Raw genomic sequence first — 20,848 nt, 5'->3', positions numbered from 1 at the left:
TTATCCAAATAAAAAAACCCACAAAAATTGCAAAGTGCAAATACAGCCAAAGTCTAGCATTCTCCATTTATAAATTTATGTTTTTATGAAACCGTTTTTCTTAGAGGGAACATTGGAACAGAGCCTTACTCAGTAACTGTCCATGCTCACAGGGTACTTGTTCTGATGGGGTCGAGTGTTAAATGCCTTTTATAGTCCCCAAAATTATTGAAATATTTTTAGAAAATTACTTCACTCCTGAAGTTCCTCAAATTGTAACACACGCTGTGTGTTGTTTCTCCTCCTTTCACGGAGATTACATCATTGCTGGTGAGGTCACCTTTTTACAGAGTTGGATATATTTCATGCTTTACGAGATGATCAAACCACAAAGGAGGGTTCCCTGTTTACCACAAGGAATATGGAATTGCAAACTAATTATTTTACCCTTTTCAACTGAAAAGATCTTCTGTTTTTGAAAGGAAATTGCTGTTTTTCAGAAAACATGATATCTTTTGGTGTTCACTGTGGAAAATAAGTATAAGACTAAAAATAACTTGACTCATGCGAGTTCTAGATTATTTTTCCAAGCAATATGCAAATGTTTTAGGTGTTATAGCACAACAATAATTGCAGAAAATTCTGCATCAGATTACAATTGTAGATCAGCTTCAAGATCTTTATACACCTATGCTTTGATTTATTTGCACATGGACTTGTTGCTAATATGAGGCTCTAATTGCATGAAAGCATGAAAATTGCAGTAGTTTCTTTATATTTTAAGTTGGTGAATGCATGCTGTTGGATGATATTTTACCTATATTGTTTTCCTAAATTTGAGTTAGTTGGAAAAAATTACTTTTGAAAATTAATACTTGAAGCTATCCAAAAATTTTGGTGGTTACAGGATGAGTGTAAATGTTTTAATTAACAGCTATTTAATTTGTTACATTTTTTTCTCAATGTTGTAGGAAAGCATCTGTTTTTCAATACAAAGAAATATGGGATTTAATTTAATCCATAAAATAGTTAATCAGGTCATTTTTTATATATATGATTGTAAGTCTTACTCACTTTCATTATAGATGTGTTTGTTCTTTAACTGTTAGAATTGCCATGTTCTTCTAATATAAATTGTTTGGAATCTAGATGTAGTATTCTGGAATATGAATAATGTAGGAAGCGCTTGCCCTCTAGTGGTTATAAAAATTCGACATGCCTATATAATCCTATTCAACCAACTGGAAAAAGCAAAATCTTCCTCAAACAAGACACTTTAAATTAGCAAATAAAGGACCCTGGGAATGCTACTTTATTCATTATATGGATTATAATGTGTTCTGAAATACAGTTCCATATCCTAGCAGTAAACATGAAATTCTACATTACCAGAATTGAACACATTTACTAGATGGAAGGCAGAAGGGCTAGAGACCCTAGTTTATAGACTAATATAACTATAACACTCTCCTTCCATTATCTCTAACAAATTATCCCCATCCAAAAATAAGGTTCTGAAAAATTTTATGAGTGTCTGTCTGTAAAGCTTGGAATCCATAACTCAGACAAAAAGTAAAATTTGTCAGCAATCTTATATTTCCAAATCACACACCCAAATCAAATACCCAGGTATAAATTGCTCTGAAAATAGCCCCAAATACCCCCCAAAACTTCCCTGGGGATATCCCTGGAACCTGGATAGTTTCCTAGTAGATGTCTCTAACTTTTCCATTATGTAGTAGTCCCAACTTTACAGGTTGTTATCCAAGAAACCTCTGGGAAAAGGTCTGTTTTCTACAGACACACAAATCTGGTCTAATAACATATCTTCATAAAAGGTAAAACCCAGTTTCTTACTGTAACAGAGTGGGATTTTCAAAAGCACTTAAGTGACTTACAAACACAAATCTCAGTGAAAATAAATGGGTTTTGCCCTTAAGTCACTTAAGTGCTTTTGAAAATCCCATCCTGAACCTACAGTATGTCCCTGCTTAACACAGACACCAACATAATCCCTCGAGTAGTAGTTACTAGACTCTTAGTCAAGCTCTCTCTAACATTCAGACAAAATAGGCATTCCTCGCACACGAATTAAACATATTTGAACAAAGTTGTTCCTACAATCAATGGAGGAAGAAAAGGTTTTTGGAACAGGAGACAAGTTTGATCCTTCTTACTGGGCTGGCAAAATGCTATGCCAGCAATGATTTCATACATTGAGTATCCACTATTATATAACCTATACATTCAGTCTCCATCATCACTACTAATGGTATAATTTCATCTTTGAATGCCACCTTTTCTTTATCTTTTTAACATCACACAAGAACCCCAGAGTTTGATCAGATACTGTAAATTCTGAAGCATTAACATAACGCCCTTGGACTGTAAGCTTTCCCTGTGTTTAAAGTAATAAGAATGGCTAGTAGAAGAATATAGTACATTTTAAATGGTAGCTATAGCATGTCTTGGACTCTTTTTAAACTGTCAAGCTACAATTACCAGGTTGGTAGCCCTCAAATCAGTCCTCTTGGTTTTGATCTGCAGAGTTGCATAAACACAGCACTGCCTCTGTGTTCCATTCTTGTGAGGACAAGAATCATGTATATTTCTATAATATGTGTTCTCTCAAGAACAGAGCGGAGAAGAGAATCAGGGATAGTGAAATACCCACATGCCACCCTTGATCAGAAGAAAACAAAGAAGGGGTGGTAGTTTTGTTATTGGCAGGTGCTTCAGCTAAGAAGTTGTGAAGCTGCTGTTCTGGGATCAAATAAATATATATAATTTTTAAGTCTGGGAGTATTACTTTTTTTTCTTTAAAAAAGCTAAAACTTAGGTCTGTTAATCTTAAATATTCTATTTAAAATTGAGTACATGATGGCAAGGAGAAGGGTGTTAAAATTCCTTAAGAAAAGTTAGGAATAAATCTTCTTTAAAAAGAGATACAACAACATGGCCTGTTCTTGTCACATCCAATCTGTGTTGACTTGGCAATTAAAAAAAAAAATTAAGGCTTCCTTGGTAAAGAATATGGCATGCCAGTGATGGAGTGGCCTCCTTTTCTAAAAGGCATCCATCACAATGTTTAAGTAAAGCCTTTTGTATCAAATGTTTAGTATGGCAAATAGTTTTTAACTACTTAATCCAAATTAGATGTTCATCACCAATTTTAGCTCAAGACTGGCATATAGAGTATTATTAAGATGGCCATAGGAGTTATTCTCTTACAAATGGCAGGATAGTCAGAGCTTCTACAGTTTTGAGCTTAACTAATTTTCATATCAGAAGGCACAACCGTTTTTTGTTAACACAAAAGGCATGTGTTTTGAAATATATGTGCGGTCTAATGAGTAAACTTTCAGTTCCCAAAACCAGGGAAACCACAATATTATTCTACCATTAAGGTCTTGGCAACATTGAAGATTTAAGGGAACTCTCCCACTGTTGCTTTTAGGACCGGTGCAACCACACCTGTGCAAGCAACAGTGGGAGCCCTAGGGTAAATTTTCAAAAGCGCCTGAAAGTCCCATTTTCAGATGTGGCTTAGGCACTTAGTAGTCAACCAAAAGTCAATGGGACTAAGTGTAAGACTCTTTTGAAAATGGGACTTATCCTCCTAGATCACTCCAGACAGAGGCTTTTGAAAATTGTACACTCTAAAGGAGTGCATTTTCCTCTAAGTGTTACCACATTGTTCAGATTGACATTAATGAAAGCTGCATGCACAACAAGAGAATATACCCGCAAGTCTAATGCATTAATTATGCTCCTTTAAATTAGTCTAAAACAAAATTAGGTTTTGGCCCTTTAAATGTTTTGTAGAAGAAAATCCACAACCATGAAAAAGGAGATACTGTTCTCATCCCCAAAATAATGTGAAAAGGGACACGTTGTAATTGAATGTTACTTTTACATTAACACATTCTATTCGTTGTTGTAATTGACTTCCACAAGACATGTTTTTTTGTGTTTAATCATTTACAGAATACCCAAAGGATAAGCAGTTCTCAGTCTACCCAGCCTCTTGCTACCCCTGTGGTGTCTGTGACAACTCCAAGCTTGCCTCCTCAGGGACTGGTGTACTCAGCCATGCCTACAGCCTACAACACTGGTAAGTGTCATTTTTTTCTTTTTAACTTACCGTTTACCTGATAGGTGCAGCTAAGGCTTTCATGATTCTGAATCTCAGAAGGTTTACATGTTTTAGACCCTTTATCTTACTTGAATATTTACTTTAGGTGAGGACTCTTTCTTATTAGCTGAAAATTAGCCTTTAGTTTGTGGGAAGTGTTACTGATACGGAAACATACATAGATGATCCAGTGTCCTTACTAGTGGTTTGAGGTCTGGAGATCTCTGAGTTCCCTTGAGGTTTACGAATAAAGGATGGAACTTCTGGAGCAAAGCAAAGGCCTTTCAGCCTTTCCCAAGGAAACCCTCAGGAGTCCATGTTCCCCAAATCCCTGTTTTAAATGAGTCCCACCAGGTGTCCCGGTTGGAATAGGTCATTCCTTCATTATTACTCTTCCAACTAAGTCTAAATTTTGACACCGTTTTGGCCATCCTTTTTTTGGTTTTTAAATCCCCTTGTTTGCAAATTACAACTTCAGCACAGTCCTTGAGTTGTATTAGTATCCCGCTTCTGTCTATATAAATGCAACTGTTGTCTTTTTTTCCCACATTGGCCTGCTAAACCCAGGGTTGTGAGTTCAATCCTTGAGGGGGCCACTTGGGGATCTGGGGCAAAATCAGTACTTGGTCCTGCTAAGGAAGGCAGGGGGCTGGACTCGATGACCTTTCAAGGTCCCTTCCAGTTCTAGGAGATGGGATATCTCCATTATTATTATAAATAATTAGCACTGCTTTGTTTGATACGTCTCTTGTGTTCTGTGGCTTGTTGTGGTAATATAATCTTAACTCTGAATTTTCTGGTTTTGTAATGTTTTTAACATACCTGTGTTTGAAAAGTAGAATGCATTCAAACCAATATCGTGTGCCTACAACCTGAACTTCACCTTAGTTTTCTTGTGTGGGATATGTAAGTGTTTGATGTGAAATGGATATAATATTTCTGAGGGGAAGAAAAAGATGGTTATTGATAGATGTAGTATTTGTACCATCCGTAACTTATTTCTAACTGGAAAATTTTGTTCTTAAACCTTAAACTGGTATAATCTTGCTGGATGTGGATGTTGCATGAGGATGGTATCTCAAGCTATCAGTTCCTCAGAAGCTCAGTAAGTAGCCACGCTTGGTACAGAGCCACGCTTGAACAGAGCAAACACATCTCACAAACACAGAAATTCTATTCTTGCCCTCTGTGACAATTGCTACAAAAAGACCTAAGCTTTAAAGGAACTTCATGTTCTATAGTAAAACTCCCTTCATTGTACGAACAAATCAGACCAGTGGTTTATAAAACCAGGCTTCCTGCCTTTAGCACTAGCAGATATCTGACTATTTAGGCACGGTAGATAAAATTACAGTGCACCTACCTAAATGTGCAGTTATATACGTGGTGGAGGGAACAGAGTTCCTTCCTGATCCTTGTCATCGGTCACCTTATGACTGAAGCATAAGATGTTACTATGCATTATCATAAATATTGTTTCTTTGCAATTTCAGTTTATTTTCCTACAAGTTTTCATCCCAGACTCTGATGTTAAAGAAATCCCTCTGGGGATCCATGGACGCAGAGCAGCACACCCATCTCAAACATTTACCTTTATTCCAGTCCCAGCTTGTTAGAGGTCTAACTTCTTTGAGTTTTATTGAGTGCAAATATATCTTGCTGACTGGAGATTGAATTCAATGGATAAGAGGAATAAATCTGTCAAAAAGAAGAGATTCTCTTTACTCTTGTAAGAGGACTCTGGCTTTATCAGTGTGTGAAAAATTCTCCAGAAATTGACATTCTTATCCATGCAGACAGATTTCAGTGCTAATGAGGTGCTTTGCAGAGTCATTGTGATGAAAAACTGGCAATTAAGGAAAAAGAAGTGCACAAATAGCTGTTTAGTTTGTTCGGCTATCAAACTGCCTTCTCCTGTACCTCATAAAAGGATCTCATCACAACAGTCTCTCTGGCTCTGCGTGTTGAGAGTTGCCATTGAAGTGATTCGCAGCCTGAGCAAACCTCCTTTTATACAGCAGGGCTAGGGTTATGTCCTTTTTAAAGATGTTAAAAAAATGTAATCCAACTAGGGATATGCTGCTTTGTAAGCCAACAGAAGGGCCCTGTTTCTGAGACCTTAAAACCCCAGGCCCAATGTCCGGGCTATGCAGAAATGCCCCCTCAGAAGGCTACAGCTTAAAATCTTGAGAGGAGGTGTATCCTCCCCCCGCCACTCCAAGCATATCAGCGGCATTTAGATCCTTTCACGTAGTGTCCTCTTGGTTGGTCGGTATGCCTGCATCTCTGGTAACTCCCCAACCAACACTAGGCTTTCACTACAATAATGTAGGGCAGTGTTTCCCAAACTTGGGATGCCACTTGTGTAGGGAAAGCCCCTGGCGGGCCGGGCCGTTTTGTTTACCTGCCGCATCCGCAGGTTCGGCCGATTGCAGCTCCCACTGGCCGCGGATCGCTGCTCCAGGCCAGTGGGAGATGCTGGAAGTGGTGGCCAGTACATCCCTCAGCCCGTGCTGCTTCCAGCAGCTCCCATTGGCCTGGAGCAGCGAACCGCAGCCACTGGGAGCTGCGATCGGCCGAACCTGCAGACGCGGTAGGTAAACAAACGGTCCCGCCCCACCAGGGGCTTTCCCTACACAAGCGGCGTCCCAAGTTTGGGAAACACTGATGTAGGGCATACTGTGTTTAAGATTTCTACTGTGTAAGACGTTTGGAGCTCTTTACTCATGTAGCACGTTATTCTTTACCTAGCAGCACCTTTGAGCATGTACGAATTGCATCAATTCCAGTGCAACGGACTGGAAATCTAACAAAAGATTAATACAAATGTGAATCCTTTTAAATCAGGAAGTACTTGGAGATTGTCAGTGCACATTTTTCTAGAATCCAGATGCTGCTTTCAGATTTGGACCTCGTGGCATTTAGTGATGCTTCTGGGTGTGAAGGAGAAAGTTGTTGAGAAAGAAGTTTCAGAGGTCTGAAGAGATTGTAATGTCCTTTGGTGACATGGATGGGACAGATGGTGATGGCTCTCCTCCTTACCTTTTAGATACAGCATGGAGTTAAACCTATTTCTTTCTCTGAAGAGACATAGGGAAGGAGGGTCATATTCACAGTGTGTTCCACAGTTTATGTAGCTGAACAATCCTTACAGATTGGTGTCTTCACAATTCAGCCCCTAAGATCATGGCTGCAGATCAAATCTAACTTCCTGTGCAGAAAGAGCTTAGAGATCAACCTGTGTGCAAAAGAGCTATTTCTAGTTAGTTAACTTGGATTTCTTGTTGCTTTTGTTGAGCAGTATTATACCTTGAGAATATGTCCAGACTCATACAGTTGGAACTTTGGCAGCAATGGTAGCTGAAATTTCACTCTGCCTCAGAAGATGAGATTTTTAAAGCTCCAACATGGAATACCTCCACATTTCACAGAACATTAATGTAACAATAGTATCATGGAAGATAGCTATTACATGTTTAAATCTGTATCTCGTTTTGTCCAATATAGGACCCACAATAATAAAATCCAGCCGCCTTTTCCTTTATCTGTCTGCAAATAGCAATCTAATACCCTATTGAAGGGTATGGTATAAGTACCTGCACAGACAAGCATACTCTTTCACCACCGGTTGTGTATTAATCACATACAGCTATAAATCCAATACAGAATGTCTCTAGAATTTACAATCAGAAAAGTACTACTTCTAAGCGTTTTCTGAATATGGTCGTGTTTATAGTTGACAACGTTTGGGTGTACTTTTACTCTATAAGAGATACTCAGGCCTGGATTTAAGAGAGACAGATTGTGCAGTGCTTGTATGATTTACATCTTCCAAGGCATATACAGTATCAGCTGTTGCACCCTGAAGGGACAAGTCCTTAACTGACAGAACGTTAGTGCAGGCTCTAGAGTCAAAATCCGTAGCCCACTTGATCTACAAATCATAGTTACAGGGCTGCTGCTCGGACCTCGTTTCTGGCCTCTCTGAGTGCACCCCCTTAGGTATGAGGCCTTGTGTCTTTAACTCACTAGGGTGGAGTCCCATGGCTCTCCCACTTTTAGAGTAGATCCTGGGCAACAGGATGCCCACAGTAACACGGTGTTTACCCCAACAGGTCTGACTGGGTTCTGGTACCTGCAGAAGCTGTGACTAGCACTGAATACTGTGCCCCTTAACAGCAGGAACAAAGCCTAATAGAAAAGGGGTTTAAAACAATAAAAAGTCTACTCTGTCTATCTTCATGAGGAGGGACCCCAGTAAGTCTAATTTATGGGTTCTCCTTCATTCTCACTCTCTCTGAGTGTGTTCAACTCCAGGCCTAAATCCTTTTCTCTTGAATTTTCTGAGTCTGGTGAAACTGGTTGGGGGACTCAGCAGGGATCGGGAGTAGCAACTAAATTCAGTAGCCCTTGGTGTTTGCTGTTATCTGGGCTATTGGCCTGCTCCTTGTCTGCATGTGGACAGACGCTTACTGAATTAATTCAGTATATGCATACAGTAAATAGCTTTCCAGCAATCAGGCAAGCAGCACATACAGTATTCATCAATTATTACAGAGCAGCTCCAAATAGTCACACTAGACTGTGTAGTGCTAGAAAAGATCTCATGAGAAATTGAACTATAAATAGGAACTGACTGTCATTTCAGACAGGTGTCAATGTATAAATCTGTTTTGTACGTCGCCAGAAAGATGCTGCTTAAGTAAATTGTTAGTTAATCTCTTGTGGCAATGCAAAGTAACTTTTTTCTTCCTGACATTTTGTGTCATTCACAAGAGATCAGAAATTATATTAAGGAAACTGTATTGCAAAGTGATTAAGAGCAGAGAAGTGTTTGCAGCTTTCTCTTTTAAAACCTGAAAGGAAAGCATAAGTGATAATGATGAACTGAAAATAACTTCCTATGTGTGAATGAGCAGCGAGAACTATCTAAGCATTATATCCTGGCAAAAAAAAAAAAGCCAATAATTGAATTGTTGATTAAAACTGTACAGTGTTCCTCTCAATCAGCATATAAAAACTGTATCCAACTGCATGACACATTCTTGCTATATATAAAAAGAATAATTTATTTTTTAGGCTCTAAGTCATCAGTTATATACCACATGAATATAAGAATGAAACTGAATTATGGTGGAAAAGGAGTTTGATCCGTTATAGACTGCCAGCGATGCTTTTAGAGCTTTAGATATGTCTTGCAAATATTTCCTTATGCCATAGGAGATGAATGTTGTGATTTGAGATTTTTTTTTTTTTGCTTTTTTGCTGAACTAGCTTTTTTTAAAAAAAAGCTTTTACATTATCACCATCACTGTGATAAAAGCAGGTGAGTACATTTTTTCCCTTAGATGGTACATTTTCATAGAGTTTTGTAAAGTAGCTATAGTTACGGGATTTGATTATTTTCTGGGCCAACATCCACTTGGCCCAGGAGAAGGGGAGAAGCCCTCAGGAAGATGGTACTAGGTTCCCTGATTATCTGCTTTGCACAACTCCTGCTCCAGTATAGGTTAGAGCAGCCTAGAGGCTGCTCTGACCTATGCTAGCATGCATTGATCTCCATGAGACACTTTACCAGTTTAGAATTGCTAGAACACAATAGTGATACAGCCAAGCCCCCTACACCAGTGGCAGAAGGCAGTGTGGCACAGGAGCTGGTTATACCAGTTGGGATGTCGCCTCTCTTGGAGGAATTATCAGCTGGTCATATACTGAGCAGAGCAGAGGGGCTGGATCGGAGGAAAGAATCTGGCTCTCCCACTGTGTCAAGGGTTGAACACAAGGCAGGTTTTCTCTTGTGACAGATTTATTATATTAAATTATTTCAGTTGGTTTAGTGGCCTGTCTTAATGCCCACTTTTGTATTTTATTTAGAAGTTTCTTGGAAAGAGCAAAATATTCAGAAATGTACACGGTAAAACCAGCACAGTAATGAGCATTTTCTTTGATATGCCTAGGAGAAGACCTGTTGGATGAAATACTTGTATTGTCATATTTATTGGTGTAAATAAACCCAAATCAAGCAATAGCAACTAGGAGTTGGAAGCAGGGTTGAGAAGAGAGAGCATTCTGAGGCCATGATCCTGCAAAGGGATCTGTGTGAGCAGACCCTTGTGATGTCAGTGGAACACCACACAAATGAAAGGGTCTGCCCTTTTGGATCCTTTTGCATAATCAGCCTGCAGCTGATTTGAACAGGGAGCTGAAACGTTGGTTCTTACAACTGAACACAGTATAAACTATTTTTCTTCTTTTTCAGATTACTCCTTGACTAGTGCAGACCTGTCTGCCCTGCAGGGCTTTAACTCCCCAGGAATGCTGTCTTTAGGACAGGTATCTGCCTGGCAACAGCACCATCTAGGGCAAGCAGCCCTTAGCTCTCTTGTGTAAGTGGATCTGTAATGTTAACTTACCACACCCGACTGGGAACATCTGCTACTTTGATTACAAATGAATAATTCTGCATTTGACACTATTCAATAAGACTCTACTTTAATTTCTCCTTCAATGCACACGTATGTGCATTCTTCATGTGTTTGCCAGTCAGCTCACTGGTTGTGAAATTACTGTAGTTATTTAAAAAAAAAAAAAAAAAAGGTGGGGGGTGGTACATTGCCTTCCAATTTGTCTGTTCAGTATGTAACACAGTGCTGGTTCTGTGTAAGTAATAATGCTGACAAACGTCACCACTCTGCAAACATTACCAAGAAAACACCTACCTGAAAGCTTGACACACATTTCAAAAAATTAAACATTTCTATTTGTCTTAATTCCTTTAAACACAAGTAAAATACGTAAGAACAAACCACAGAGTAGTTGGACACTCAAGTTCCATGGAAGAGCACAGCACTAATGGAATAATTGTATCTAAAATTTTATCCATTTCTTCCTGCTAAAAGACACTTCAATCTAATTGGTTATGCTTCATCTGGGGCTTCCTGAACGATAAGGTATGTAATAAATACCAGCTCTCTGTGAATTAGTTCAGGATTTGGGACACCTTTAATTCACAATTTTCAGCTTTGAGTCTTACACTAAGCATTCAATCAATGTTTTTTATGTCTGTGGTTAGCCTGGATTCAGTTTGAGTACGGGCTACAAGATTTCACAACACTTAATATTTAAATATAAATATCAATTGTAACATATATTTTTTTTAATTTCCCCAGTGCTGGAGGCCAGTTATCTCAGGGTTCAAATTTATCCATTAATACCAACCAAAACATCAACATAAAATCCGAACCAATTTCACCTCCACGGGACCGTGTGACTCCATCTGGGTTTCCTCCGCAGCAGCAGTCCCGGCAGGAAATGGGCCGTTCCCCTGTTGACAGTCTCAGTAGTTCCAGCAGTTCTTATGATGGCAGTGATCGGGAGGACCCAAGAAATGATTTCCATTCACCTGTTGGGTTGGGAAGACCACCAAATACAGAAGATAGAGAGAGCCCATCAGTGAAGCGAATGAGGGTGGACACGTGGGCAACATAAACTTTCAGCATTGCCACTTCTGTTTTGTGTTATCACAGTGAACTGTCCTGACATATCTAAATCTATAAATAAGGACATGAAATAAATATATTTATATGTATATACATACATGCATATATATATATCTTCACATGTGTATATATATATATGTGCGAGTGTATGTAGCATATACAAAATCATCAGGCACTTACTACAAACTCCTTGTATAGCTGCAGTTGTCCCATGGTAAAAATATAACAAAACAATCCTATAGGTATTGGTCTAGTCTGGCACTTACCTGGACATGCTGTTCTAATAATATAACCTGTTCTACAAAGAAACATTGTACCCATCTATAATCCTGCCACACTAGATTGGAGAAACCAAGAGGGCTCCCCTGTAGTAATGTCCCCATGTGTTTTATTAAAGCCGTATGGTTACTTGTAGTTAAGAAACAATGCTTTGTAGCAGCAGAGCAGTAGAAAAGCAGGAAAAAGAAAGCAATACTGTACATAAAATGTCCTTTATATTACCCAACCTGGCATGGGTCTCTGTTGCAGAGAGTGCATGGCGAAGGGCTGAAGGTATAAAAACCTGTTTTGCACGTGCAAAAAAAATGTATTGGGTCAAAGAAGTGGTTCTTAATTAAAAAAAAAAAAAAGTGAGAGAGAGAGGAGACATAGAGAACTCGCATGAAATATTCAGAAAATAGCCTAGAAAATAGAGCATTAACAAAATAAAAGTAATATATTAAGTTATAATTGGAATATGTTTGAAAAGTTTCTTTTTACGTTCTATCTTTGAAAAATATAGAAAGAAACGGATTAGCTCATGTATATTTTATATTAAAGAAAACAATACCCGTATGAATTGAAGACTATATATAAAAGTTATATACAGTACTTTTGGACACATTCTGCTATGAATTATTTATATAAGCCAAAGCTGTATGATGTAGCTTTTTGTAGAGTATAGTTTTATCTTGTTATTTTGACTTTCTAGTTTTTTGCTTTCAGAAGAGGGGAAAAAAAAAACTTGCAGGCAGAACGTTGGGGGAAAAATAAGCCATGAACACTTATTATTCTATATGTAAATTAAAATTTGAGCCAAACTCTTTGTGTATATAGCATCTTAAATATACCACCTTTGGTGTAAGTACCTACGTATTGTACGTTCACCAGATTACAAAGTATATTTTTGTGGATTGACGCCAACTTGAAAAAAGGCGAGGTCCTTATTAAGTAGAGTATTCACTGTTTAATATTTACTATTTTGTTAAATATACTGTACTTTCTTTGGATTTTAATTATTATTAATATTATTATCCAGATTTTTCAGAGGATGTATAAAGGGGTTGTCCCCTTCACTGGTGGTGAATGTGTGCCGTTAAAATGTAATCTCTGTGCTGTATGGTTAAGCTTCATTATACATTTTATATATATGTATATAAATAGCAAAGTGGCAAAAAAAAAAACCCAACAAAAATCCGGTGTTAAGTTCATCCCACATAAATATTAAAAATCTGTTAAAACACATTTTAAGGCATTATTTTAAAACTGCCTCTTGTGAGAAAATATTCAGTGGAAAAACTTGACCTAATTACTTATGTTAGGGAAATAACACGTATCAGATGAGCACAAAAGGTTTTGTAAGTGGTAAGTGGTTTGGGACAAAACATTTGCTTTGGAAATAAATCCTCTCATGTCTCCTTCTAACATTCAAAAAAATTGAGCAAGAAATCCAAATGCCCAACATGCTATGTATCTGGTTAGTAGAATTGCAGGATCAGAACTTTAGCTTTCTCATGCAAGGAGGCTCACTAATGCAAGAGTAAGGGTTTGCAAGATCTGGCTCCAATACAGCAGCAAATTCTCCCATCATTCAGGGATGTTAGGAGTACCATAATCTCTGCTTTTAAACTGATATTGCTATTACTAATCTATTGAACTTTGGCAAAGATTTACTTAAAACTGGATCTGTACAGAGTAAGTCGCTAATGGGGGGCCAAAAATCTGACACAATTCGCTCTGCTTTAGTAAGTATGTGCTTAACTTATGTTTTGAGTTAAAACTCTGTGTGCTTTCAAATCCCTACTACTTCTCTTGTCATCCTTGTGCCTAATTATGCTATATTATTATATCCCTCCTCACTACAAACAAAATAAAATGTAGACTTTTAAGAAACATAAATCTAACTACTAGCCACTCTAATTTTGGGAAAAATTGAAGTTGTTTTATGTGTCACACAAAACTCTTTGAAGTTAATTCTATATATTTATTGAAACATTTTTCTCTTGGGCATTCAACACTTTTTAAGGAAATTTTCTAGTAATGTCACTCAGTTGATGCTATAATTAAAAAAAACATGAGGTAGAAATGGAAATCCAGTGTGTACAGCCATCTCCTTGACATCTGCTTGTACACGGAATGATCCAAGAACAAATGTACTACAGGTGGATTTCAAGACTAAATCTGTTGTGTTATCAGTGTAACTTAAAATTACAGAACTTTTTAAAACATTTGAGGCAAACTTTGACTTCCTTTCAAACTAATCTACATTTAGTAAATTGAAACTAGAGTAGTCACTGCAACAGAAGAGCCTACAGAGGATTTCAATTTTCAAATGAAAACTGCATTTCCAAAGTATTTTAGTTCCCTTACCGTTTCATGGAACCTTTAATGCTTTGAAAAGTTATGTGCTTTTTTTTGTTATTTATGCACGTATATGAACTTTGCTGTACATTTGAGTGGGAGTTCTGCATTCACATTTACTGTCTATTTTCTTGTGTGCCTTATGAGATGGCTTTGCTGACTGTATGTCAAATAGTCTTTATTTCTATGCAGGTTTGTAAGCAGTACTATTACTGTTTTCTAAAACAATGTTACATAAGGTTTGGAGTTTGTATTTAAATCACACCAACTGACTAATGTAAAACTTGTGCAATTCTTAGGAATTGAGGATCAGACTGTTAACCTGTTGCCCATAGCCCTGTAATGGAATCCAGTAGATAAGCCTCTGCAACAACATCCCGTCTATCTGTGGAAGAACTCCACACCATGAAAATCATAGGGGAACTCAGATTTTTAATAACACTAATCGTGTAAGTTTGGAACATACTTTTTTTTTTTTTTTTTTTTTAGGAGATGTAAAAGTGTTTTGTAGAAGAAAGGACACAGCACAGGAGAACATTTCAGCAATTAAAAAAATCAATATAGCATTTTTTATTAAGTAAATTTAATAAATGCAGTTCAAGGTAGGGTTGCAGATAGATCAAATCTAGTGTGAACCTACTTGGCTGGTATTGATTCACGAGAGTTGTACCTGCTAAAATGACAAATCATCTTTGAGCTCTAACTAATAGTATTTAAATATATATATATATAAAATCAGGGGTTTGTTGGAGAAAAGTGCTTTAGCATTTCCTTTTATTGTAAAGGACACTAATGCATCAAAAACTTTTCTGAATTATTATGCGCACAAGAAATATATAGTAAATAAGGAACATAATAACTCCTAGCAGTTGATCGTGGGAAGAAGTTAAATTAGAATGTGAAAGAAAGACTTATAAATGTAAACAGTTACTTCTTAGTAGAAACTTTCTTCACTTTGCTGTGCAAGAGAACACTGCTTTGCTATATTTAAAATGGCTTTTTTAAAAGAGATTTATGTATTTGGTAAATGTTTGTAGTCAACAGTTCACACAAGAAGCTGTTCACGGTTTAATGATGATAAGCCGTTTGGCGGCACAAGCTGGACTTTGTTGCCATCCTTGAGACGAATCTTTTAAGAAAAAAATAAGTTAATCTCAATTTTTCCCAGAATGTGTTGTTTTTCTTCATTATACAATAAATATTCTAGTGAACTTTTTATCAAATGGTTAAGAAAATGCTAGAAGTTGTTGTAAAATATTTGTATCCTGCATTCACTAAAGTAAAAATACTGGCTTTTACTGTGTACTCCAGACTCTGTCGTATTTGCAGAGTATAGTGCTTTTATCATGCAATTTCTCCTTCTGCTTAGTGCCTGAAAGAATACTTTCAGCTTGATTCTAAAGAACACCTGGTAATAGAATCATGGACCCATTTTCATCCGGATGGATTTTCTTAAGCTGATAGAATTATATCCATCCATATATTTTTCTCATTGCAGCCAGAATTAAGAGTAGTTCTGACATAAATCCATATAATAAAAGAAATATGGTAAAATATGAATAACACTTTATGAATCGACAAATACAAAAATTGGTGCGAATGAAATTTTCATAATTTAAATCACTCCTTTGTAATGTTGAAATGGGCGTATTTCCTTGCCCTAATGTTTGCGCTTCCATTGTGCTTGCATACAGGATTGGCATTTATAAGGATGCTCAGAAATGCTGGGTTGCTGATATATTTAAATAAAAAAGTATTAATGCATTTGAGGAGGGACGGGGTAAAAAAAAACCCCTCCCATGAAGAATTAAATGTGCTTTGGAAATAATAATATCTGGTGACGTGTACTAGCCTCTAGCTCCCCTTGAGAAATGTTATTAGGTATATTTGTGGCTACTGCTGGCTCACTCTTTTCTTGTAGGTGGCAGTGGCCTTGCTTTCATCAGTTATCCCTGCCTCACTTCTCCAGTCATCCTGCAGATTATTTTAGGTGCCACTCCTCTTTAGCACCACAAAATGTGGGCTCTCCTGATGGCTGTGCTTCCCTTCCGCTGGAACTCATCCCTCGAGCAGTACCCTCCAATGCTCCAGACGTCTCTTCTCTTCTGGAAGCTTCTGCCCATGTACCCTGACAGCTCTACCCTGCATTTCTTTTCCTCCTGCTTCCCCTGGGTTTCTGCTGCTGCCTCAAATTCCTAGAGAGCTTGATGCAGCCATAGCAATGGAGGAGTGAAAGCTCACAACCGTTGGTAACCATGGACAACTTCTGGTGCTGGGCTAGAAGAATGGTCAATTGGCAAGCAGTCAACTCCCTGCTACTGATAATTCCGCTAACAAAGCAGGAGAAACCTCTTTCTCCCAAGAGCCCTATCACACAATTTCAGGTTTGGTGCTTGGTTGTGAATCTCTCACAGGGAGCCCCTACCTGCACCCAAACCCCCCTCCCCTCCAAAAAAACCCAAAAACTTACCTGTCCCACTGGGCTAAATTCTGCACGTCACCACTGAAAACTGCTTCGGTTTCTCCTTTTCCTAATTTATCTTGCCCAAGCAACAGCTTTTCTGGCTCTCACATTCCATTACAAGCTGGAGTCTGGGTGCTAGTTACAATTCCTGACTCTGGTGGAGGGCTCTTATTAGCAAGTTTTGAAGCTGGTTAAATCTTATGGCTAAAAATATTCAAAGTGCGGCTACAGCTGCTGAAAATGAATTCATTGTTATTTCCTAGTTAGCTCCCACAAGGACTTTGCTCTAGGCTTTCTGATGTTTTTTAAAGCTGGTTTTGTCTCTGCTGTGTGCTAGGAGTCCTATCCAGTCAGATGCTATGGTGCAGTAGGCCTGGTCAAGCAACTGTGGTCGTAGAACTGACCATGTCACCATATGAAAAGGCAGGTGTTGAGTACAAAAGTGGCACCTAGTAATAGAATTAAATAGCAATCAAGGCCACAGCTACCAGCGGTCGACTGTATTAACGACTCTAGTATCCAAGAGTTAGGGCAGATTGTAACACATGTTGAACTGAGCACGATTGTATTAAGCTCTGGATTAGCAATGCTTGCTACAGTTTGGAAACCTAAAACGGGCTTGGGAGGCTCATAAAATCGAGGCAACATTTTCATGTTTGGCTATAGTCTTGTAAGAGATTTCCCTGCTCATCTCTTTCTGCAGCGGCCTAATGCATCTGGGGGTCTGTTGACTCCTGGATAGCAAGAGACTACATCATGAGGTCATTTCTTTCGAGGGGGCAGAGGGGTTGGTGAGCAATGTGCCATCTTTGGCTGTGATTTGTGGGATGGGTTTCAGTAGTCTAGACAGTTCACCTGTCCACCATGCACCTGGGGGGAAAATCCATTGTGTTGATTATTTTTTTCAGCACACATGGCATTAACATGGAGGTGATGACATGCTTATCTTATCACTTCCAGCTTGTTACTGTAACATTGTTCTTTGGGCCCAGGTTAGTATTGCAAAGACACCAGTTTGAGTACCTTTGTAGATAAGAGATCTTCCATCTCTTTATAGAATGTTTCCAGTAAGCTTGATTTGCATTTTTCACTCGTTTGCTGACCTGTCGGGAAATACAGCACAACCTGGTGACTAATAAAAGGTGAATGCAGTAGTGAGTGATGGCTAACATACAGGGCCTTAAGACTATAGCAGTGCCCAGCACATCCCAAGTGAAATAATGTCACCCATCTACTTGTGTTTTCTTTAATAGTAGTGGTAACACCGGAGTAAAGCCTTATCTGGGGATTACTGACACACTGTAGTTAATGGCCGTGTGACAATCACCTCGTCCCTGCCAGCAATACATTCCCAGGCAATTCACTGCAGTCTGAAACCTGCAGTGTGACTGTTACTGCTTTACTGAAATATATTTGATCAAATTTGGTCAACTGACAACCACCGCTAGCACAGGCTCATCTGCTGTATGGGCTACTTTCGCTCTCTTTTTTAACTGTGTGTTGTAATGGCCAGATTCAGAAATAGTGAATTAAAGGTTGCAGGGTTGTAGCCTCTGCAGCCCTAAGAGCAGGGGTGGCCACCCTGAGCCTGAGAAGGAGCCAGACTTTACCAACATACATTGCCAAAGAGCCACAGTAATATGTCAGCAGCCCCCCATCAGCTCCCTCCCTGCTGCCAATCAGCGCCTCCCCACACCACCTGATCAGCTGTTTCAGGGTGGGGAGGAGGCTCTGGGGAGGGGCAAGGGCGCAGGAAGGGGTGGAGTGGGGGCAGAGCCAGGGATTGAGCAGTGAGCACCCTCCCCCCCCGACACATTGGAAAGTTGGCGCCTGTAGCTCCAGCCCCAAAGTCGGTGCCTATACAAGGAGCCGCATGTTGGCCAACCCTGCCTAAGAGCAATACAATCAGTATGTTGCAAAATGTAGAAACACCAGTAAATTATGAGGATTGGAGCTTAATACTGTACATTAGTTTTCAGCTGATGTAAAAGGTAAGCTCAGCCAAATGTTGCTCAGTACCCAGATGTGCCGTTCTCTTCATGAAGCAAACCACCATGTCTGTGACTTCAGGCACAAAGGGATGCAGTGCCTAAGCCTATGAGATTGGTAGCTTTAAAAATGCATGAACATCGTGACGTTCAACATAAAAACATGTCATCACAGGAGCAGCAATGACTACAGTTGTGATTGCTTAAGTTTCCATTTTACTCTATCGTCAGCTGCCACTAACTTTTCAAAGCGTGCGGCTTTGATGCTGAAATGGCCTCTCATTGCCTCTGCCTAACGATTACCTTTGCTAGGAAGTGTGAGCAAAACCCTTTCCTACCTAGTTTGGAGAACCTGAAAGTGAAGGCACCTGAAGCGAAAACTGCGGGGCATCAACAGCTGAAGCTGGCAGCACAGAACCAGCCTCGCGGAGGCAAAGTGCCTTTGTATGGTCTCAGGGTATTTTGTTTAGCGAGTGCGCTGAGCCTCTGCAAATTGCACTCTCAACACATGCAGTAGCTTTCACATGTGGTATGTCATGTCTACAGCTTTGGATGGGGTTAACTGAGCCACCTAGAGGGGAAGTAGCCAAGTCCTAGTGGCTCCCTTACACGCATGCTGATGACAGAACAAGGAGCAATGGTCTCAAGTTGCAGTGGGGGAGGTTTAGGTTGGATATTAGGAAACACTATTTCACTAGGAGGGTGGTGAAGCACTGGAATGGGTTCCCTAGGGACATGGTGGAATTTCCTTCCTTTGAGGTTTTTAAGGCCTGGCTTGACAAAGCCCTTGGTGGGATGATTTAGTTGGGGATTGGTCCTGCTTTGAGCAGGGGGTTGGACTAGATGACCTCCTGAGGTCCCTTCCAACCCTGATATTCTATGCTCTAAGAGACAAGGTTATCACTTGGGGGGGAGGGGGTCGCGAGCTGTCAACCTCCACCCCAAACCCCGCTTTGCCTCCAGCATTTATAATGGTGTTAACTATATAAAAAAGTGTTTTTAATTCATAAGGGGGGGGGGGAAATCACGCTCAGAGACTTGCTATGTGGAAGGGGTCACCAGTACAAAAACTTGAGAACCAGTGCTCTAAGAAGTGCAGGTGGGACTCTTGCTCTGCAGTGGTGGAGGAAGCACAGGTAATTCTCTTCCCCAGGTGTGTAGTGCCTCGAGGGGCATGAACAAGCTGTTCAGGTGACACTTAGCTGAACAATCCTTAACATGGATTTTGGTGAACATGTAATCGTCCCAGCTAAGGAGGGCTGTAGTAGGCAGCTAGAACTGACAGGCAAAGCAAGTTTGTTTAGTTGTTTCTAAATACATTTTTGTAGGGGTGGTGGATAGCAGTTTTCTTTTCTTGTAGCTCTGAGGTTTTGGAGATAAAGACTTTGTTTTTATTATAACATAGATTGGTCATGGGGGCAGGGAGGGAGGCATGGCACACTGACTCCTATGAACTGGGATGATGATCCCAAAAGAGCAGTTCTGTGAAAATGGCACCACCTTAATCAGCAGCTCAGCTCCCTGTGCACCTTGAACTCAGCCGTGCTGACTTCAGTGTTTAAGTCAATGGTTCTCAACCTATTTACCATTGTGGGCCGCATCCAATACTACCTGTTTGGCCCTGAGGCTGTCACATGGGCCACAGCTGGGTGCTGATTGGGCTGCAAGTGGCCTGCGGGCCACAGGTTGAGAACCACTGGTTTAAATTTACTACTTTTTATTCCTGTTATGCCTGCTGAGCCAACATGGCTGAGAGCGTCTGTTCCTCTTTGTGTGCCAACAGAATTGTTCGCTGGTTTCCAAATGTTTTCACCAGGGTAACTCCCTGAAAGCAAGGGCCCTGCTGGCACAGGTTATCAATGAGGGGACAATTAGCCTGCAAGTGCTTTATTTTAAGTGTTGCTATCTGACAAAGGAGGAATCCAGCTTGATTCTCCAGTCCCAGGCTGAATTTAATCATGGGTGGCAATTTGATGGATTATCTTGAAAACTTAACGTGTTTGATAAGGAAACACGGTAAACAAGGGTGATTTTTTTACAATCACATTTCAGAGCTGAACTTTCAACATTCTAGTCTGCCTCCTAGAGTGAAAGATTTAAATTTTATATTATGTTTTCCACTTCAGTAGTGAACAGGAATGTACATGTTAAAAACACTTAATAT

General features: G+C 39.4%; 1 protein-coding gene across 8 annotated transcripts in view; it reads left to right on the top strand.

Annotated features, from left to right (window-relative positions):
* The window catches only part of MEF2A (myocyte enhancer factor 2A), a 145,024-nt gene extending 129,487 nt beyond the window's left edge, over positions 1 to 15,537 (top strand). For all 8 annotated transcript variants that reach the window (XM_054041390.1, XM_054041388.1, XM_054041384.1 and 5 more), the window contains 3 exons: positions 3,967 to 4,093; positions 10,374 to 10,500; positions 11,284 to 15,537. In XM_054041390.1, the coding sequence (XP_053897365.1) occupies positions 3,967 to 4,093; positions 10,374 to 10,500; positions 11,284 to 11,602 (573 nt within the window). In that variant the 3' untranslated portion in view covers positions 11,603 to 15,537. The remainder of the gene's footprint in view (positions 1 to 3,966; positions 4,094 to 10,373; positions 10,501 to 11,283) is intronic.
* Positions 15,538 to 20,848: the final 5,311 nt, after the last annotated feature.

Source organism: Malaclemys terrapin, chromosome 10 (assembly GCF_027887155.1).
Source record: "Malaclemys terrapin pileata isolate rMalTer1 chromosome 10, rMalTer1.hap1, whole genome shotgun sequence".
Taxonomy (NCBI): Eukaryota; Metazoa; Chordata; order Testudines; family Emydidae; genus Malaclemys; species Malaclemys terrapin.
The sequence above is the reverse complement of the archived record's forward strand: the minus strand, read 5'-3'. Positions and strand labels throughout refer to the sequence as shown.